This window comes from Cricetulus griseus, chromosome 3 (assembly GCF_003668045.3).
Source record: "Cricetulus griseus strain 17A/GY chromosome 3, alternate assembly CriGri-PICRH-1.0, whole genome shotgun sequence".
Lineage (NCBI taxonomy): Eukaryota > Metazoa > Chordata > Mammalia > Rodentia > Cricetidae > Cricetulus > Cricetulus griseus.
Window position 1 is genome coordinate 156,531,366 of NC_048596.1, and position 23,081 is coordinate 156,554,446.

Consider the following 23,081-nt stretch of genomic DNA (forward strand, 5'->3'; position numbering starts at 1 on the left):
CAGTGTCCTCAGGTCAGAGAGGCTGAAACATAGGTGCTAGGAATTGAACCCTGATCCTGTGAAACATAACCAGTATTCTTGACTGCTGAGCCATTTCTCCAGCCCCAGGAAAAATGGTTTTGAGACAAGGCCTTAATGTAGCTCAGGCTGGCTTTGAACTTTTGATGTTCCTGCCTCCATCTCCTGAGTGCTAAGATTATGTTTTGCCACTATGCCCAGTTGCCCCATTTATGCAGAGCTGGGAACCAAATGCAAAGATGTGCACAAACTAGGCAAACACTCCAGCAGGTTCCTAATGTGCAGCTTTAAAGAAAGGTTTTTACTTCTGGGTTTATCATTCATCATTGTGTTTGAAATCTAAAAATATATTCATCTTCTTTTTTTTTTTGAGACAGGGTTTCTCTGTGGCTTTGGAGGCTGTCCTGGAACTAGCTCTTGTAGACCAGGCTGGTCTTGAACTCACAGAGATCCTCCTGCCTCTGCCTCCCGAGTGCTGGGATTAAAGGCATGCGCCACCACCGGCCGACCTATATTCATCTTCTACACAACACCTTCTCCTAATTTTTACACCTGTGTCTCAGAGTTTGAGAGTTTTGGGTATGTCAATGAGTTTGGCTTTCATTTGGAAGTTTTGTTACAGAACACAATTCAAGGTGTTTAATTATATTCAGATGCCTAGGAGTAGAATGAGCCCTGTGCTCCCTTTCTTTTCTTGCATTGTTCTGTATGCCTGATGCCAAAGGAAGTCAGAAGAGGGTGCTGGGTCCTCTAGAATGGAGTTACGGACAGTTGTGAATTCCCACATAGGAATCAATCAAACCCTGGTCCTCTGCAAGAGTAACAAGTGCTCCAACCTCTGAGCCATCTCTCTTGCCCTCTGCCTGCCATGAACATACACATTCATGTACATATTCAAAGAGAATATGTTCTTAACAACAACATTTTTTTAAATTTTACTTTTAAATGTATTTGGCTGCTTCCTCTACATGTATGTCTGCACATGTGTGCAGTGCCTGGTGGCCAGAAAAGGGAGATTCCCTGGAACTAGAATGACAGACAGCTCTGGGCTGCTATGTAGTGCTCAAATTGAACCCCGGTCTTCTTTAAGAGCAACTAGTGCTTTTAACTGAGTCATCTCTCCAGCTCTTGTATGTATTTTCTTCATACTTGTTATTTGTTCACAGAAAATTATAAAATAACTCTCACACACCGAACTCAAACAACCTTTTTTTTTTTTTTTATTTAAAAATCCACCTCAAAATTCAGTTCTGGGTTTTAGTTTTTGTTTAAAAAGAAGCGAACATTTAAAAGCATCCAATGTTACTAGTCTATAGTTCATCTAGTTACGACCAGTTAGCCTGTGGACTGGGAAAACAAGTGTGGACGCGGAAAACAAGCGTAGTACATGGATTAGGCACAGTACTGTGGCCACTGGGCCAGAAATCAGGGTACAGTGTGTACCCAGGCAACAGTTAAGAGGTCTGAATGGCGGGAGACAAGCCTTGGCCACAGACATTCTGTTCTGTGTCCCCTCCCCAAGCCATGAGTGAGTCTCAGAGTGTATGTAACTTGGGCAGACAGTGGACAATGCTAGCTGCTTTCCAAGTCATATGGCAAAGCCAAGACAGACAAGTGCAATTACAGTGACACTAATTCATGGTCTGAACATCCACGCCAGATGGTGTCATATACAGGTGACAGACTCGGGCACCATTCCTTTGCTAGATTCAGAGATCTGGCTGGGTGGTGTTCACCACTGCGGGATTTCACAGCACAGCAAGGCTTCAATGGTTCGAGAATTGGGGCAGTGAACACAAATCACAGTACAAAATTCTCAATTCATTTACTCACAAAAGCAATAGGTGCTACATATAAGAATCACTTAAAATGACGATTTTTTTTAAAAAATGCGAATATAAAACATTAATTGCATAGGGATTTAAATATAAGGCCAAGAAGAATATTAAGTAAAAAGAATTATAGGAAGGGCACTACGGTGTCAAAGAGAGAATCTCATTAAGAGTAGTAATCTCGAATTACTGTCCACTTAATTCAAAATCACAGTATGCTGCTGTAACTGACAGTGAATGTCAACTGTTTCAGTAACTCTAAACCAATATTAGGATTAACAAAAACCTAACTGAAGCACTTTGTCTAAACCTGATCAGTGTATTAGCACGTCAGTGCCCTGTACGTACCTGATTAGTTATATAATCTACCTTTTGCAAATAATGTTTAATACATGTATGTGAACAAGTGTAGGAGCAGATCACCGATCCATGCAGTGGATGACTTGTGGGCTGAATAGTGTGACTAGTGTCAGTCTCTCAAAGGTGCAAGACCCTGCCCAGCAGGACCTTCACGCAATGAACAAAAAAAACACTGTAATTAACAAAAAATTACAAAGCTCTACTATTAAAACCTAAGTATACATGAGCCAAAGAACTAGGTCTTGACACCAGTATATACATTAGCCCCAGTATTTTGGAAAACAATGAGGAAGAAATCGAAACATATCCTATAGTTTAAGCTAATGGTTACCACCTTTAAGGGAAAAGTGAATTTGTGAACCTGCTTCTCATTGTAACGGTGTTAGCCTGTAGCTTCGGCTGGAATTTCCAGAACTAAAAGTAGCTCATTTCACTTAGTACTGTTATACAGAGTAGTGTGAAGAGACAAAAAAGAACTCCCAAGGGAATTCTGTTAAGGTACATCGGGAAGACCCAAACCAATGTTTTAAATGAAAAAGTGCATCAATAATAATACTACAGGTGTGTTAACTAGGGACAGATTTTCTCTGTGAACTAAAACACTATTTCCCCATATATTTACACATTACAAATTCAATACCACACAGCACCATTTACAATTCAATTTGCTTGAACATGTCTGAGAGGTCCTCTTCTCTGTCCCTGCTTGCTTGAGGCTCTACGGAGAGAGTAGAAGCATCGTCATCGTCTCGGGGCATTTATTGTTTTCCTCAGTTCTCGCTTGTTCGGCAGTGGCAATGCTGTATCTTCACTTTACACTCTTGGTGGGAGTTTCCGATTCTGTGGACTGCCTCCCATCTGTCCAGGCTTCCCGGGTGCTCTTCAGGGCTAGAGTCTTCTGCTGGTCCACCACGACATAATCCACCCTCTCGTCAGCCATGCTGCTGCCTGAACCACTGCTCTTTTGCTAAAAAACAACGAAATCCCCCCAAAGTGCCATTTGTGAGAGTGCTTCTGAGCAAAACTTTAAATAGAAACTGGGCATGGTAGTGCCCAGCACTTGGGAGGCATAGATAGTTAGGTGGATCTCTGAGTTCAAGCCAGCCTAGTCTATATTGAGAGTTCCAGATCAGACAGGGCCACATTGTGAAACCCTGCCTCAAATACAAGCAAACAAGCAAACAAACATAGACATATGCATTTGTGAAATTACATACAAAAGAAGACATTGCCCCAGTTTAACTGTATTGTCTGTCCCCTCCCTAACTAATATTCCCATCACAGATGAAAGTAACAAAAAACCAGGTTCATCTAAAATGTAGAGACTGGAGTCTCTTTAGCTTACATTTGACCTTTTGAGGCCTGGATCAGCACCACACCAACCAGCTTACTCTTAGCCCTAAGAAAAGTAATATTCAAAGGAAAACAAACTACAAAGGGCAATGCCCCTCCCTCTCTCCTAATGTGCAGCTAGATGTAAGGTAACTGAAAATGCAGTTGGTAATGCTCTCTAAGGCTCACTAGACAGCAAAGAAATAGCTAAGATTTGAGGGGAGTGCTGGGGAGGAGAAGCATGCCTCTGTGTGCCAAAGGCCTTTGCCATAGATGTGGAGCGATCAGTGCAATGGGGAGGTGCGTGGGGGGAGGCAGAGAAGGAGTGATGCTGGGGTGGGAAGGAGTGATGCTGGGGTGGGAGTGGGGTGGCTGGAAATCCTCTCCAAGGAAGCTGATGTGGTCCTAGAGTAGTAATCTCAACCGGCTTCTAGCAAGGGAACTAGAGATGTTTTACTCAGGAAATTCGGGTCCTCAAATTTAAACTCTGAATTTGCAATACAAACACATAAATAAAAATGCTTGCCACACTAAGAGGCAAGCCATAAAGAATGTGGGCTAGCAGAAAGGGTAAACATAAATTCCTGCCTCTGAGACTTCAGATACCGATATTACTATATCAAACTATAAATTATGTGCAGAGTATTAATGGGTGAGCCAGAAAAAGCACTAAACGTACAAGTAATAAATACAAAGAGATGAAAATCAGTTAAAGTGAATCAAACAGAATTTTGTTTCAGAGATAAATATGTAAGATAATGAAAAGCAACAAAAAAGAAAACAAAACAATAAAAAAACCCCAAAACAACAACAACAAAAAGAACTGAGAATTAGTAAACTTGGTGATAGAGCTAAAAATTATCTAAAATTAGACAGAGAAAACATAGGACAGAAAAATACGAAGATGTGGAAATAGAAAGTGTACTGTGTCTTAATTGGCAGGTAATAAAGGAATAAGCAGGGAAGCAATATGTTAAAGCTGTGGTGACAGACTTTTTGGGAACTGACAAAAGGTTATAGATGGGGGTGGGCTGGGCTGGGGTAGCACAAGCTCTACAGAGCAGGATCAGTAGTGAAAAGAAGTATATTATATTATCTACACACACTCTCATGAAATTGCAAATTCAGACAGGAAAGAGCTGAAAGCAGCCAGATGACAAAAAGGACATGCACAAAGGGAACCTTCCTTCACAGGGGGGTCCCTAAGTGGTAAAAGGCTCCATCAAGAACTGGTTGCAGTAGTTCAACTCCCTGCCAGTACATGACAGTGTTCTTTCCAACATAGGAAACAGAGCCTTTCTCATTCTGTTGGGAGACAGTGTCATGTCAACACAACTGTGCTGAGCTTTTCTCTGGCACAAATAATGACATCTAATATAAGCAAACTTTTCAACTGTTTTCAAACTTTATTTTTTATTTTATTTTATTTTATTTATTTTTGGCTTTTCGAGACAGGGTTTCTCTGTGGCTTTGGAGGCTGTCCTGGAACTAGCTCTTGGTGACCAGGCTGGTCTCGAACTCACAGAGATCAACCTGCCTCTGCCTCCCAAGGGCTGGGATTAAAGGCGTGCACCACAAATGCCCATCGAGAAGATGGTCTTTCTAAGTGTGCTTGAACCATCTACTGGGTGCATCTCACTTACCTTCCGAGGCGGTGTGGATTTCCCAGAGTCTAGGTCTAGATCTAAGTATTCGACTTGTTTATCTCCTTTGGGCTTGATCATAGAGCTGCTCCCTCCATCAAGGCTGTTACTGCCAAAGAGATTCTGAAAGCACAGCACAGCAAACATTCAGGAGACACACTCTCCCCAACCCCAGCTTCTTTCCCTGGGGGATGGGAAAGGTTCACTATGTGTCCAAGACTGGTCTTGAGCTCCTGGACTCTAAATTAAATTTAGTTAAAGCAAGACTTGGCTTAAGGAAAGCCAGCCGGCAGACGACTACAAGGGGAGGCTGTCATATTTCTCAGTGGTGTAGCTATCTTGCTACTGGTAAGCATCCCTTGCTCAAGCAACTAACCCCTTATCCATGCTTGTGCAGGCAACCTATCCCAAGCACGAACACATGTATGAAATTGTGAAGAGCAATAATAAAATAATAAAAACACTTAGACATCAAGACACAGATGGCTGCAACAGCTTAAGTAAAGATTCTTTTTTGTTTGTTTGTTTTTGTTTTTTGAGACAGGGTTTCTCTGTGTAGCCCTGGTTGTCTTGAAACTCACTCTGTAGACCAGGCTGGCCTCAAACTCAAAGATCCATATGCTTCTACTTCTTGAGTGCTGGGATTAAAAGGCGTGTGTCACTATGCCTGGCTTGATGTCAGTATTTTTAAATGAAGGATGCTTGGTAAAGACTAAAACAGTTTAGAAGATTTGTATATGTACCCAGCTCAATTACATTTTTATAGTGAGGGACGCTCATATGTCTTGTTTTTAAAGGGTGGAAGGATCTGGGAGGACTTTGGGGAAGGGAAGAATATGGCCAAAACATATTGCATGGAAAATTTAAAAATAAATATCCACATTTAATGTTAAGCTATTTAGAGAAAAACAGTTCAGAGTATGTTAACTGAAGGGTATGGATCATGACCGGCTCCACTTTCTTCACTTAATGCCCTCTGTTTCCTTTCTCTTAGCCCGATCCCTTCCTTCCTCAAGGGAACTCGGCATGATAAAATGACTCTAAAATCGGGTGACCAGAGGGCAACACAAAAAGCTTGAGGTGGTGAAGTGAAAACAGACTCTGGCAAGGACTTTCCGACCAGCAGCACAGCTCACAAAGATTAGAAACATCTGGGTGCCCAATTAAAGTGGCTGGCACCCTCTTTTCCTAAATTATGAAAAAACCAAAACCTCTGCAATACACAATCACACTTTCTTCCCTCTGAGGGACAGCACTCTCAACTTGAGTGGAGGTAACACTCTGTGTCTGAAGGTGACCAATGAAAACACACTCACATTTCACCCTGGCTGGGGCAGTTACTACAGTATTAAAAAGCTATAAAAGTGATATATAAATTCCTAGTACCCACACAGTTAATTCCAGCTAGCTGTTCCTCAGAAAACTGTCAGCACTCATCAGCCAAATTCCATGTCTAATTAACAGTAGAACTGGACTTTCTTTTCGTCTTAAAGTAGGGCTGAAATTTAGCTTCTAAAAGGAGTCTGTTGGCTCCTGGTCCAGTCTCAGTGGGGAACAGCCCATCTCCTCACTAGCCTTGCACCCAGTACTTTCCCCACACAGTTGTTAGAGAAATTCCAAGATTCTGAGACCCCTTTATAAGCATTCTGCACATTAAGTAACAAAACAAAACAATAGAGTTTGTTGTTTTAAAGTTCATAAGAAATATACAGAATTGATTGATGTTTTTGTTATTATCTAACAGCATTTATGGCAGTAGTGTTGGACCACGACTTGAATTTTAGGCGACCCGTTAAGGGTTCATTTGATGAATATGTGACTTGATCTTTACGTACAAATCAGATGTGGTATGAATTTGTCCTAACTTTTTGGAAACTGTTTTTGTTTTTTTTTTTTTTTAACAATGATTTAATAAACCCAAAACCATGTTAGAGCATGTGAATTTCCATGGCATTCCATCAATACATTGTGTTCCAACAGCTAAGAGTTCCAAGGAATCTTAAAATCACACTCTTTTCTGATGAAGGGCTGTGTGGGCCACTGACTCCTGGCAGTTGACAGCATGGGGAGTGGGAAAGGACACTGTTGCCTTTTCAGTTGTACCTGGCACACAGTAATTTCCACTTGGGTCGTTAAAAAAAAACTGTACATGTATGTGTTTGTATGTGGATATGTACATATGTGTGCAGGTACTCACAGAGGCCAGCAGAGGGCACCCTCTGAAGTGGGTGATAGGAACTGAACGTGGGTGATCTTAGCTGCTAGGTCACCTCTCCAGCCCCAACTTGAGCCACCATGGCTTATTTGGATATTTTAAAAATTCATCAGCTCATGTTTATTTGGACATATCAGGCAAATCAAAGTACTTTCCTGCCCTTCACGTCATATGGCACACACCATTTTAAATCTTATTTCTTCAGTTTGACTCCTTATTGCAATGTCTTTCTTTCTAGTCTTCCCTTTAGCCTAACTGAAAGATCAGAGACCTTCTGCATAAGACAATTCTTCGAGAAGCCCAGAATAACGTGGGCCTGGAGGATTTCATTGTAACACACTGCCAGTGGATTTTCTTGACAACTGTAAGAAATGGCTAAGAATATTTAAATGAACTATCACTGTAACGACTGTAAACCCCTACAGTACGGATGTGAAACACCCTTCAAAGGGCGATGTGTAGGAGGACTTCATCTTCACAAAGGCATTATTGAGGGTTTTTATGTCACTGGGTCACATCCTGAAGAGGGTGTGAGATCTTGGCTCTTTCTCACTTCGATATAGGTAGATCTGCCACAGCCATGTGTCACCACAGGCCCAAAGCAACAAAACTGAGCAACCACAGACACTCTTAACACTCTTTTGTAAGTTGGTTGGGGAGTTGTTTCAGCAGAGCAAAGCTAACACAAAACCTTCACGTTTTCCAATGATTCACAACTGTAAGGACAGAACAATTTGACCGTGGCTGGTATTAGACTGTGACAGTACTTAAAAGAAGTATGCAGATGGTAAGAGCAGTTGAAGATGATGGTTTCAAAGGGCAGCTCAGGCAGGGAGAGATGAACATGAGGACTACACATACCGGATCTTCACTGGACAGGTTTGGGTTCATGGGGACATAGTTTTCTTCACTGTCATGAGAGTCGCTGCTCGATGTCGTACTGTGCACAGAATCAGGTCGAGGGGACATGGGGAATCTAGAGGAGCTAAGGACAGAAATGAGCATCATGAATGCTAGGAACGGTTGTTAGATAACTCCCATATACACATAAGTGATAACATTAATTCTTTTAAAAATATTCATTAGTTTACAGTTACACATTGGACATTTTTATTATAACACATGAGAGTTTTGACTTTATAGAACCTTGGTAGGAGCCTATTCTCTAGGCTGTTGTTCGACCTATTGCCCTTGAAATAGGCATTTTATAAAGCTATTTCATAAAATAGACTATTTTAATTGTCCTGCTATCCAAACTCCGTATTTTCAGCAAAACACTTACTTCCGAGCGAAGCTCCTGGTGATGGGAGATCTGACTGGGGCTTGCAGCTCTTCCCACTCTGGCAGTGGCTTTATTTCCAGAGGTGCTGGCTTGGCTAGAAAGAAAAAGAAGAGAAGGTCTGGGCATGCAGGGCCTCAAACAGCAAACAAGACCCTCTCAATCTCTCAGTCCCTCAGTTTGTACTTGGTAGCAGACACTGTCTTACAAGAACAAGGCCTACAGCATCAGAGCCAAATGCTCAGTGACAAAAGCTAAAATTCCAGGCATGACCCTCAAGGTCCAAGCTGCATTACTACATGCCTGTTTCTTAATGAAAATACACACCTTGTAGATATACATTAAATGAGAATGTACAAGTATGAATTCCTTTAAAGTTGTGAGCACTATTCTCACTAATCCATTGTTTTACACATATCACCTTCACGGGATTTAATCATCTGTGTGAAACGTACTCCCCACTACTGAAGCATCAGTGTATAACAACACATGTAAAAGGATGTGTTGAAAGGACTGGAAACTCAGCTATACCCCAAACCAAAAGAATCATCAAAAATTTCCCCAGGTTTCCTTACATTTTGTTCAAAAATATGTGATCTTAATCAACTATCTTATAAATACCACGAGAGCAGAAAACAGTCATTTCAAAGCTACAGGTCACACAGGCTCATAGCTTAAGACAGTTACCGAATCCGAGTTAAGAGTTTTACCTATCTATACCCTTAAAATAGACACCTATAACATACTGGCTGAATGAAGGTGCCTTTTCTTCAAGTTCCATTTTTTACTTTTATTTTACATAGAAAGGTGAATAAGAGTTTAGCTGTCAATTTCAAAGTCAACATTGAAATTATTCTTTATTCTATTTCAGAACAGAAAACATACATATACAAAGACAGGAGACAACTGGGGCTCACAGCAGCCCATAAGCAAAAGCAAAACAACCTGCTGCTGCCTAGAAAGTTAAGGGAATAATGAGGAGACAAGGCTGACTATAGTGGACATGTAATCAAATATTCCCCGTGTAGCTACTGCCTGTCAGAAAGAACAGGCTCATTGGGCATCTTCAGATGTACTCTTTAGAAATAATATACTGGGAAGCAATTTGCAATAGAAGTACTACTAAAGCTCCCTTTTCTTTTTCTTTCAAAGAAAAAAAGTATAAAAATACACAGATTTCCCAATGCCCCATGTAAGTACATACCCTTTCTTCTTGTAGCAAAGTCAGCTATGGTTTGTGAATCAGTTCGCTCTAAACCATGGGGTTTGGGTCTTAAAATTTTAGGACTCTGACCTAATTGGTAAAAAGAAGACTCACTTATTACAATGTTATTTTTATATTGAAAAATGGATTCTGTTAAAAAAAAAAGCCACAGAGACACGTGCAGAAATGTGACATAATAAAAGCACAAACAAAAATTTGTTAGTGAAAACCATTCAGTCTCTCGGGCCATGGTTCATGCTTGGTACAATGAAATGAAGGAACATGCATGCTACGGCGTGACAGGCACAGGGGACCAGGAGAGGGCTGGGTTAGGGAGACAACCAGCTGCTTAGTCTTCTTTGCTTGAAGAAAGGGAGGAAGAACATGTACCATGTTAGTGTTTCTTCTAACATGTCTTAGGAAACTAGACAATGCAGCCTCTACTTGTGTTCCTCTGCAGAGAGCCCAGGTGGCTCATCCTTTGGAGTTCAGTGTTGAGTTCTCCAGGTCAGCTTGTGATCTTACAGCACTCTGGACCCCATGATCATACATGGAGTCTGTCCACTCACCTCAAGCAGATAGGTGCTCAGAACTGTTCTTAGATGGGGTCTGTTACTACTCTGAGTATTTGGACATGGCATGGGCATGACCATCTGAACACCAAAGACCACTGGCACATGGAGGGTCTATTATGTAACCACACAAACTGCAACTGGAGTTATCTTCGGTTTGTTGTTGACACAGTGGTAATCAGAGTAAAGCCAACTGTAGCTTTACTTTGCTCCTGAATTTTTCTCCTCAGAACTCTTTAAAATTTTTTGTTTGTTTGAGACAGGGTGTCCCTACTTAGCCCTGGAACTCATTATATAGACAAGACTGAATTCAAACACACGGAGATCCACCCGCCTCTGCCTCCTGAGTGCTGGGATTAAGGGTAGGCATGAGCCACTATGCCAGGCTGTACTCGCCAAACCTTATCTGTGTTTGCTTAAATAATGGCTGCTGTCTATGGTTTCTCACATTTCTGTAACTCCATACTTCAACTGCCTGTAATTGCTTTCCAGTATTTAATGGATCATACCTCCAGGCCAACAGCCTTAGCAGGGCTAGCACAGGGTGTAAGATTAAGATCTCTTTATTCCAGAAGACACCAAGGTAAAACACAGGCCAGAGCTAGGTTATAGAACCCAGCCAGCGAGGCCAGAACAAAAGGTGCAGCCCCTTAAGAAGCCCCCTTACGTCACCCCGGCTTTCCTTCACCATGCCCTTATGGGCGAGTCCTGGGTCCACCTGGTACCTGTCCCAGGACTATTGGGCGGGGCTAGGGTGTCTCCCTACAACAGGGGTTCAAAATTTCGGGGCTGTATGAGAAGCCTGGCTCCTTTGAGGAGCAGTATCTGGACTAAGCACACTAGGGAAGGGACAACTTTGAAATGAGAGGCATTAAAATAGAAGGAACAGGTCACTCAGGGGAAAGAGAGCCTGTGTGAGTTTAGGCCTGGTGGCTGCTGCCCAGAATGATCTCAGCTATGAAAACTAGTGAGACTCTTTACAAAAAAAAAAAAAATGTTTTAAAAAATAGAACATCAATCTTCAGAGGTCCCTTCTCCTGTTTCTACCAGGACAAACAGTGGGGTGGGGTGTCCACAGACAAATCAAGGGTCTAATGACGGGAGTCCCCTGATGTCCTCTGAACCTGCTAAATGCTTAGCTATCTAAGCAATGATTCTGTTTTAATGTCCCCCCCCCCCCGTATTTTATAGATTTTTTTTTCTGGGTGGGGTGGTTTCAAATAGGTAAAGCAGGGAAAGTTCTCATTTATATCCCCTTAAGTCTCCTCTATTAAAATCTTATTGTGGTAAAACAAAAAAACCTATGTTTACAGGAAGAAAAATAAGAATAAATTTACTATTTGGGTTCTTTCCTTCTTCCTTTCTTCCTTTCTTCCTTTCTTTCTTCCTTCCTTCCTTCCTTCCTTCCTTCCTTCCTTCCTTCCTTCCTTCCTTCCTTTCTTTCTTTCTTTCTTTTTTGAGACAGGGTTTCTCTGTGTAGCCCTGGCAGTCACAATGCAACCAAGAGGCACCCAGTGGCCCTGCTGTGTAAGACAGCACAATGGAGCAGGCAGACCCTTTCCATGAATTACACCAGACATGCAATGATTTTTGCAGACAACATGTAGTTAGCGGAGGATCTGTCATGAAAGCACAGTGAAGATGCCCTTCTCACCGCACTCTACATGAAGTGCTCTGCACTGGCCAGACTGTCCCCGGCTGTTTCTCAGACACAACAGTATCATTCAGTCCTTTTCTCCATGCCGTCACTATATCACCCACCAGTGCTTCAAGAATCCACATCCCTCGTTCCTCCTCTCTACACAAAGCTCACTAAATCACATTCTGTAAGACTGCCTTGAGATGCATCGTGGCCCTTAACGACCAATAACGAAAATGGACCGAGGACTTCTGGTAGCCAGTGATTGCCTGAACTCACCTAACCCTCTCCGAGCTCTTGAATGAAGGTCTGGTTAGAACCAAAAATTCAAGCTATCACTGAGGAATGAGGGAGACTGTTAAGAGTCACAAGAATGGTGACAGTGCCAATAGAATTAGAACTTTCTGAGTCCAGGTCGAGGATTCATTTTCTTACCACCCTGTGCCTACCTGGAATCCTATCACGGCTGTTCTACTTGCATACTTTGTCTTTTCAATTGCATTTAAACTATTACATAGGTAGTGCCTTCACAACTAGGAGACCTCTTGTTTGTTACTATAAATAAAATGTAAGTAGGCACTAGGGAGGTGGTTTAGTCGGTAAAGGAGGAGGAGGAAAAAAAAAAATCAAAAACTGTTATCTAGAAAACATTTGTCTCCCAGAAGCCAGTGTGCTCAGCACACTACCACAGGCCATGCTTGCTTCAAACACACAGGTACAATCCCTTTTGAAAAGCCCTGCACACCAATGGTATCCTCAAAGGTAATGCTACACGAGAACTCTCTGAATTAGCTTATAATAACATAGCCTACATTATTACTCTTCTAAAGTTCGCTATTATTTCTAATGGGCACCCCCAAAATTAAGGTAGAAGAAAAGTAACTCCCAAAGGCACTCTCTTCCCTAATTTCAGCAGGTAATTCTTGTGAAGAAAAAACAAAAAACAAAAAACAAAAAACAACAACAACAGCAGCAAAACATTTTTTTTTTAAAACAGACTCTGTGTAAGGAGGAATGCAATAATTTAATAATGATAATTCTTACACAGGGGAAACTGTTTCCAGCTAGTAAGGCTATGCTGTAAGAATATATTCCACACTTATTTCCCTTAAGCCATATTATCCCCAGTCTGATTTAGGATTCAAACACTAACTCCTGTTTATTAAAATGAGTGAAGGGGTTGAAGGGATGGTTAAGAGTGATTAAGAGCACTGGCTGCTCTTGCAGAGGACTTGGGTTTGATTCCTAGCACAATAAATCCCTATACAAACAGATACAGCTAGACAAAACACAGAGAAACTGTATCATTGGTGACTCTAACCTCTGGAAAGATGGAAGTAGCGGAGTCGGGGCAAGCCAGTGATTAAGCACGCACTTTTTGTGTGATGGCTTACTTTTACTGACACCCAACAGATTATTTTATAAAAGTTTTCCAAACTTCACTCCATTGCTTTTCCATTTTAAAAGCTAAGACTTCACAGCTACTGGTGCTGTTCTGCTCTGTTTCTGGTGACTTCTCTGCTTTTTGGGTATCTCTTACAATGTGCTTAAAGTGCTGCTTATTCAATGCACGTAAAATCTGGCTCAGAACAACACTCCGGGACAGGACAGTGAACGCTGAGCTACCACTAAATGTCGGACTGCAAAGAGCCGGAGCCACAAATCAGGTGTCTGGCATCCACAGCATCTCTGTCCTTCTACAGCTTTGATGAGGCAGGAGCACTTGAAAAACTGGCCAGTACTATACTATGACAGCTGATGTCTCAAACTGGGGCATAAACAAGACTAGACTATTCCTTGTTTGTCACAGACTCTTTCAAAGAAAGCAATCGCAAGAAAACAGCTGAGGCTCTGAGAGGAATCAAACGCATCTGACAAAATCAGTGTATCTTATGAGTTAGCTAATAAGAGACACTGAAATAACAGCTCAAGCAATTTATTGGGGGCTACTGAACTGGCAGCTAAAATACTCACTTGTTGCAGGAACAGTGAGAAGCCTCTCATGGCCAAATGAGAAGCTTGCTCCCAGCACACATATTCAAGATAAACTTAGTTGTGAGATTGTGATTCCAGTTTTTATTTTATCTTGGTTAGTGTTTTGAGACTGTATAGCCCTGGCTGGAACTTAGAAAGATCATGAGCACTGGACCCATCTGGTTGGAATCTGGGTTTTTTGTTGTTGCTGTTTTGAGACAAGGTTTCTCACTGTAACCCTGGCTGTCCTCGAACTCGCTCTGTAGACCAGGCTTGCCTCAAACTCACAGAGTTCCACCCGCCTCAGCATCTTGGGTGCTGGGATTAAAGGTGTGCACCACTGCCGCCCAGTAATTTCTTTTGTTTTTAATTACGTGTGTGTGTGTGTGTGTGTGTGTGTGTGTGTGTGTGTGTGTGTGTGTGTAGGGTATGTGTATGTATGAGTACAGGTGTACCTGGAGGCTTAAAAAAGGTTTGGATTCCCTGGAGCTGGAGTTATAGGAGAGTGAGAGCTGCTGGCCATGGGTGCTGGGAACTGAATTCTAGTCCTTTTCAAGAGCCATCTTTCCAACCCTGTCTTTAAAAAACATGTTTTATTATTATTATTATTAGTTTTTTGAGACAGGGTTTCTAACTGTAGCCCTGGTTGTCCTAGAATTTCACTCTGTAGATCAGGCTGGTCTCAAACTCAGACATCTACCTGCCTTCCCAGTGCTGGCATTAAATGCATTCACCACCACTGTCAGGCTTGGAACCTAGGTTTTAAACTGTGCTTTTCTTTTCTTTTTAAAGATTTATTTATTTATTTATTTATTTATTTATTTATTTATTTATGTATGTATGTACAGTGCTCTGTCGCATGTATGCCTGCACACCAGAAGAGGGCACCAGATCTCATTATAGATAGTTGTGAGCTACCATGTATTTGCTGGGAATTGAACTCAGGACCTCTGGAAGAGCACCCAGTGCTCTTAATCTCTAAGCCATCTCTCCAACTCCTAAACTATGCTTTTCTTAACAGTTATAGCTTCTCAGGGTGAGCTGACAAAGTATCCCTCATTCAGCAAACACTTTCCCAGGCCTCCTCCTTGGTATCCCATTGATTGGAATTAAAAGTACATGTGTGTATGTAATTTATGAGGCAGTATATGTCATAGTATGAAACAGACCTAAGATAACTACATAATAATACAGGACATGCCAGCAATGTCAGACTCAGACCCTCTGCCTTTCCCCGCTCCACCCTACCTCTACTTTTATATGGAGCCTAAAGATAACACAACTCCTTAGTTGGGGGTTAAAAGGCAGAGATTACAGCTAACACGAACAACCACAGGCAAATAACATGCTGGTTTAATGTTTTAAAAAGGATCTCAATACTTTGTGCCTACTGTGTGTACTGATCTTTTAGTGATCTGTGACCCACTTATGGATACCTTAATGTTCACTTACAATTTATGCCAAGAAGAAAACAATTAGTGAGATTTCTAACCGAGTTAAAGACAAGGACAAACAAAAGGGACAACAAAAACCCTGTGGCATTTGAACCCTTCCTAAAACAACTGCTGATCTTGATCAAGAAGAATGGGTGAGGGAGGCTGTGGGTGAGACCAACAGCGGGTATCTGCCTCAAGAGCAGCTAGGCTGCCTGGCCAGCTGTGTGTGCAAAGACAACCTGGACCACTTGAGTGATATCTAACCAATCTGGAGCCTACAATGATGGAAAAGGCAATTAGAAGCAGATGTGGACAGGGCAAGGGCACAGAAGGGATCCATGCATAGAGCTGAGGCCATGGAGAGGCGCTGCAGGCCAAAGATTGCAGGATCCAATCAAGGTGGAGAAAACAGGGAGGGAAAGAGATAGGGAGAGAACAGGTGGATGCAGAGACCCCCCCCCACATACAAGCGTACAGGGTGAAGATCACGGACTACCATACAATGTCAGCAGAATACATCCTTACTGTATAAGAATAAAACCAAACCCTTTAGTCCGAAGTAGTCTGAGTCTCAGGCTCTGGTCCCCACAACTACAACATCATTCGTGGTAATGATTTAAGCCCAGGTTAATAAGAAGTTTGCATAAACATTACATCTCCTGAAAAAGCTATAGATAGCATGTGGCTTTTCAAATGACTTTAACTCCCCTGCAAAAAGCCAGGAACCTATCATACCACACAGTCTAACTTTAGTTGGTTATCAAGACTAAGGCATATGCAAATGCTGTGCTGGGCACAGTGAGTTATATTGAAAGGACTTATCCAAATTTGTTTTGTTTTTGAGACAGAGTCTTAATATACATCTCTGGGCGACCTGGATCTATGTAGACCAGGCTGGCTTTGAATCAAAGAAATTAGCCTGCTTCCCAAGTACTGGGATGCAAAGCACTGGCCACTATGTTTGGCTTGCACCCAAGGTTTTAAAACTTGAGGAGACATTATCCAAAGGGGCTGAGAAGTTTCCTCTGGAGAAGAGGACCAGGCCAAATAAGCTCTGCTGCTTCAAACCCAACTTCCTTCGAAAGTCCAGAACGAGGGCATTCTGGAGCTTCTGCCTATCCCAGAGCCAAAGCAGACTTTTTTTTATTTTTAAAGTTATGATGTAGGATAAGAGAGAGATTGTACAGACATGGCCACTATTATTACATAGTCAATCAAGTGCATTATAATCTTAAATCTAATTTGATTCAATACAAAACAGCAAGGGAAGGTCATATCTAGCGTTAGGTTTGGTTTGCAATTCTTTATAAAAGCAAAATAGCTGGCAGAAATTAACAAGAAGAAGAAGAAGAAGAAGAAGAAAAAAAAAACAATCAAGAGGATGATACACATAAACCCCTAGATTTCAGGTCACTTTTGACATGTGCCAGAGTGACACGTCAGTGCAGTGGGACAGCAAGGCTCCGGGAGTCAGGTGCTTCGGGAAGAACAATACAGGTTCTCCTAGTGCTTGCCTGCTGCCCCCTTTGCCCTGGATATTTAGTTTGTAACCACTATTCTAGATTGAGGCAACTTGGAAATCCCAACCAGGCATCAACATATTCATTTACCAATAGCAGGATTTCTGTACTTAAGTTAAGGTCCTCGGTTGTATGAAGTGTTTCAGATTATTGCCAGTTGGTTCTGTGTTTAGGTATGGCTAAAGGCAGCCCTCCCTGCAACCCTCCCTTATCGTTTTACTAGCCACAGTCCCCTTACCTTTTCTGTCTGGCTTGAGGTTCCTATCGACTGGGGGTGGTTCACAGTCAGCAACAGGAACAGGCCTCCTGGGAGGAGTCTTTGGGCTGGACCTGAAGCCCAAATGAGCAGGAGGAGGGACTTGCATCCCAAATGAAGAAAAATCAAATGTCCCAGGGGTCATTGGCACATAATTTGGTTCCTGAATTGGTTCCGTAAAGCTGCTGGAATGTTGTCGTGGTGGCGAGTTGGGATTCATGGGGACATAGTTTTCATCCAGTTCTTCACTTGAGACACTTCCCACTGTCAACACATTTTTGATTTTCTAAAACACACATACATTTCTCTTAGTAAGCAAAGCCCCTGTCACACATGAAGACACAGTTATCAATCATATCTGCTCATAAGGGATCTGTAGTCAGTTTCATTTCATGGTCTCAGAGTCCTGGGGTACTAAGTTAAGAAGATTCAGAAAATGTCACAGTCAATTATACTTACAGACTGGTTATGGAAGCCTTCCAGGGAACTAGATCTATCGCTTGGAAAGGTTCGTGGAATATCATAGCAATCTTGAGAACTAGCATCTGGAATCAAGTAAAAACTGTCAGTTTTTGTTTCCATTTTGCCAGCTTGCAGGTGTTCTATTCCCACGTCACACTTGTCCGTGCACACAGACTCTTCAACCTTCAAAGGACACTCATCAAACAGGGTCTCAAGTGGGCACATTAAACACACACCTATATGTTTACCAGTACCATGATCTGACTATGACAGCAATGGAATGGCCAAGTCTGGCAAGAGGAGGGCTATCTAAAGATGGAGAAAAGAAATGGTACCCACCTTGAGGCTAATATTTCATTGACTTATAACTAGGTTTTACAGCCTCTTTGGAAAGAGAGAAGACCGTGTGTGGTGGGGTCACACCTACAACCCCAGTAATGAGGGGGTAGAAACAGGAAATCAGGAGTTCAAGGTCATTCTCAGGGCCACATGAGATCTTGTTTCAGGAAGAAAGGAAGGGAGGGAGGAGAGGGGAGGATGGCAGGGAAGGGAGGAGGGGGGGAAGGAGAGGATGACAGGGAGGGAAGAAGGAAGGAGCAGAAAATTTAAAATTGGCATTGGAAGGCTGAACACATACTGATAAAATATTTTTATGGTAATATTAATTCTTTGGCTTTTTTGCAACAACTAGAAAACTCTACCACAAAATACAGAAATGCCAACACACAGTTTTTAGGGCATTGCTCCTAAAACATTTTCTTTTAAATTTTAAGACTTTAAAATCTTAGAGAAACAATGATTCTAGCACAAAAAAACAGACACATAGACCAATGAACTAAGAAGGCCTAGAGATAAACCTAAGCAGCTACAGCCTCCTGATGGTTTTCACAAAGATGCCAAAAATACACATGAGAAAACACAGACTCTTCAATAAACAGTGCTGGGAAAACTGGCTATCTACCTGAGAATAATGAGACTAGATCCCAGGAGCTTATCCTGCAAAAATCAACTCCTGGTGTATCAAAGACCTTACTGTAAGACCTGAAAGTCTGAAGTTGCTGGAGGAAAAAGAAGGGGCAACACTGCTGTGTGTGCAGAGGCAGAGGCAGAGGCAGAGGCAGAGGCAGAGGCAGAGGCAGAGGCAGAGGCAGAGGACATTCTCAGCAGGGCATCACCACCTCGTACATAGAGCCAGCAACTGACAAATGAGACCCCGTGAAATTAAAATGTTTTTGTGCAGCCAAGGGAGCAAAGGGAGAAACCAATCAAGTGAACAGACAGCCTACAGAATGGGAGAAAGTCTTTGCCAGCTATACACCTGACAGAGGACTGATACCAAGAATAAATTCAAAAAACAAACAAAACTACCTAGCTCAGCAGTTCTCAACCTGTGGGTCTTGACACTTTTGGGGTCAAACAACCCTTTCACAGGGGGTTCTTAAGACCATTGGAAAACACAGATATTTATGTTATGATTCATAACAGTAACAAAATTACAATTATGAAGTAGTAATGAAAATAATTTTATGGTTGGGGGGGATGTCACACACCATGAGGAACTGTAGGTTGTAGGTTAGGAAAACTGAGAACCGCTCACCTAGCCAATAAATGGGCTAATTAAATGAGTATCCAGCACACAAAGGAAGAAATACAAAAACCTGTTTCACCTCACTAACTGTCAGAGAAATGCAAGTTAAAAATACATTGAGATTCTCCCTAGTTAGTATGTTGGTCATTAAACAAAAACAAACAGACTCAAACCCAAATCCAAACCAAGACCACAAAAACAAAAACAAACAAACAAAAAACAACTACTAAGTGCTGGCAAGGATGAGGACAAAAGAGGACTTTCAAACATTGCTGGTAGGAATATGAACTAGAGCAGCCATTGTGGAAGTCAGTATGGAGGCTTCCTAAAAGCATAAGTAAAAACGCATGTACCTTATGAGGCAGCTACTCCACTCCTGAGTATTTCAGAGTGGCAGATCAAACAAGTGCACATCAGTGTTCTCTGTGTCCAACAGCAGAAGGATGGATAAGGAAAGTGTGCTATATACACAGTGGGATTCTTTTCAGCCATAAAGAAGAATGAATTTGGGCTGGCCAGAAGGCTCAGCAAATAAAGGCACTTGCTGCCAAGCCTGGGGACCTGAGTTTGTTCTCTGGGACCCACATGGCAGAAGGAGAGAACTGACTCTTGAATGTTGTCCTCTACTCACCTACACATAATAAGTGAATAAACAAAGGCAAAAAAAAAAAAAAAGAATACCATCACGTTATTTGCAAGAAGATGGATGTCACTTGAGATAACTACATTAAAGGAATTGAATCTCATAAAGATAGATGACATGTTTCACAGTTACCAGATTTTATATTGATACACAAAATCGTATGTAACATGAAAGTAGAGATCAAGGAGAACCAACAAGAAGGGGAGGAAAGGAAAGATAGGGGACATAGGGACAAGATGGTCAACACATGGTATTCATACTGTACAAGAATTTAAGACTCTTAGAGAATAAGCCAGACTCATTTCCCACTCCTAAAGTCTTCAGCTTGTGTTTGCACAAGATGGAGTAAAACAAGTGTCAGCTAAGGTGGAAAGAGAGGAGACTCAGTGCTCTAAAAATTGAAAAACAGGAACAGCATAATGGTTTGATTTGAACAGCATCATCGCCTATTAAGACAAAGCCCCAAAAATTGCTGATAGGGGAGAGAAGGCAGAAAACCCAAGAGAGATATGACATAGAAGTGGTCATGATGACACACAGACACAGGCAAGGACACGGCTAGAAGTATTTCTGTTCAAACAGCCCACTTCTATAGAAGCCCTAGAAGGTGGGAGGGAAAGACCACAATTTTCTAGGCATGAGATCATCTTTTCTAACAGAGCAGGCAGGCAAACAGACAGACAGACAGGCAGACAGACAGACACACCCTTCAGGGATGCACTGACTCTGATATCAGGACTATATGTGTGGGAGCTGCAGGGCTACATTAGAAAAGGAATAAATACCCTTTAACACCATGTTATACTGAAAAGAACAATTATTCGGTTTTCCTGAATGTATATGTATGTGTCTGCATGAAGGTGGCATACGTGTACATGTGTGTGTGGGTTTGTTTGCCTGTGTGCCTACAGTGAGTGGAGACAAGAGGCATGCCCTCCTCAATCACTCTACTGGCAGGGTTACAAACTTGAGCGGGTTCTGAGATCTGAGGTCCTATGCCTCAGCATTAAAGGTTCTGACCCATTGAGCCATGTCTCTAGCCCCTCAGAGAAACAGACTTTCTATCACTGACCCCTAGTAGAGTGGAACCTGCTGGAGCTGACCTTTCCGTAACTTGTTCAAATCCACGGTGGAAATGGTATTACTCCGGGAGGGTGGCATGCCAGCTGTAGGGACACAGTAACTGCTGTCGGTGTCTGAGGCTGTGCGTGGGGTGCCACACGTTTCCACAGGAGACCGGTCATGAGTTGGATGTGGCTTTGGTGGCCGAGGTGGGGGAATATCAGGAATGGTGTCCAGCTTTGATGACTGTCCCAGCGTGCCTTCTGGAAATGTCCTTGGAATCTGGTAAGTGTTACCAGGTGTTGGTGGAATGTCGTAACTGATTGATACATGTCTCATCTGAGCTTCTACACTCGAAGTCCCAGATGGGGTATTAAAGACGTAAAGCTCTCCATCTGCTTCAGTACTTGACGGAGATTCCTTTGGCAACACGTCATGGGAATAACTCCTGGGCAGGTTATAGAGGCTGGAGTCTACAGAGACGGATGCAGCCCGGGATGGTGGGCAGTCATACAGCATTTGCTGCTGAAAAAAGCCATTCATCCCATGCTTGCTCTGGGAGGAAGCGGGAGTTTTATGGGAAGGGACGTTGTCATTGCAGTCTGTCTCGGAGGAGGTGAGCTTTGCAGAATCAACGTGGGTTCTGAATAAAATTGTGAATGTCAGAAATAAAATACGGTCAGGACAGACAGATACAGTTTTGACACACATATTACAGTTGAGCAATCAAAACATAGTTTTCTGTTAGATTGTTGTTTTGTGATCCAAACGATTCAAGAAGCATAAATGTTCTTTAGTTGCTTATAATTATAAACCAACAAAACACTGCCACCAAACTGCCTGAAGCATTCTCAGTAATTCTTATACTTGCCCACACCCAGTTGTACCAAGGAAACACACACACACACACACACACACACACACACACACACACACACACACACACACACACACCCCACAATCTTCAGCATGCAAAACAAAAACAAAAAACAAAAAACTGCCACTGTCCAGTTACACAGTTCATTTATTGCTCTTTAACCAGCCTTGACAAACTGTTCTGCAAAACCAAGTGGGAACTGCAGAGGACATCCAAGGGGATAACAGACTTCTTGTTGTCTTCCCTTCTGTCTGAGAGACATTCAGCCCATGCTATTAAGAGCAACAAAATCCATGACATGGGGTTAACTAAGTCCTAACAATCATGGGAAACCTCATTTGAGAGTAAACCTGCTTTGGATATATTGTTAATATCTGCAAAAAGATTTACTTTTATTATTTTTAAAATTATGGGAATGTGTATGTATATGTGTTTGGGTATGTGCACATAGGCAGGTACCCAAGGAGGTCACAGAGGCATCAGAACCCCTGCAATGGAGTTCCAGGTGCCTGTGAGCTGCCTGAGTAGGGCTGGGAACAGAACTCTGGTCCTCTTGCAAAGCAGAACATGAGCTTAACTTCTGAGCCATCTCTTCAGTCCTGTATATATCTTAGTAACACCTGGGTCTATGTTACATTTGCCCCGGCACCCTCCCACTTTGGGGCAGAGGAGCCCACTATGCTGCGTTACTTACCTCCTCTCTGGCTTTGTTACCCACTGCCTTTTTTCAGGGACTGGCCCCTCCCTCAGTCTCTCCTTAGAAATAAATGGCCACCAAAGCTACACACACTGCCTTAGAGGACTCTTTCTCACATCTTCACCTTCTCCAGGGGATGCTGACAGCTCTCTTCTGCTCATCAAACTCCGAGTCTCCTATTTGCAAGGTCCTATTTCTGCTTGGTCATTGTCTATAATGTACCACCCTGATCCTGTTCACGTACCCCAGAGCAAATTGCATTTCCCTTACAAACTAGCTGTCCTCCTTGACTTGCCTAGACAGAAGTGACTCCACTAAGACTCTAGCTTCAGTATCCTCAAAGCTTGATTCCCTGCGACCCCCTAATACCAGTCAAGCATTGAGTCCTCCTTCTCCTCCCTCTCTCCCCCCCCCTTATCTGTTCCCTGCTCTGTTCCCACTCTACTCCAAGTTCAGACAGATCTCTATGACG

The 23,081-nt window shown here is 42.4% G+C and overlaps 1 protein-coding gene across 2 annotated transcripts in view; it reads right to left on the reverse strand.

The window, feature by feature from the left end:
- Positions 1-1,215: 1,215 nt before the first annotated feature.
- Positions 1,216-23,081, reverse strand: part of Gab1 (GRB2 associated binding protein 1) — a 118,874-nt gene continuing 97,008 nt past the window's right edge. Inside the window, exons 4-11 of one of the 2 annotated variants that reach the window (XM_027404875.2) lie at positions 21,077-21,678; positions 17,740-17,825; positions 17,263-17,566; positions 9,884-9,973; positions 8,683-8,776; positions 8,262-8,385; positions 5,186-5,308; positions 1,216-3,177 (exon numbers count right to left, since the gene is read on the reverse strand). In XM_027404875.2, coding sequence (XP_027260676.1) covers positions 3,019-3,177; positions 5,186-5,308; positions 8,262-8,385; positions 8,683-8,776; positions 9,884-9,973; positions 17,263-17,566; positions 17,740-17,825; positions 21,077-21,678 — 1,582 coding nt within the window. In that variant the 3' untranslated portion in view covers positions 1,216-3,018. The remainder of the gene's footprint in view (positions 3,178-5,185; positions 5,309-8,261; positions 8,386-8,682; positions 8,777-9,883; positions 9,974-17,262; positions 17,567-17,739; positions 17,826-21,076; positions 21,679-23,081) is intronic. The other variant, XM_027404877.2, reaches the window with a different exon arrangement.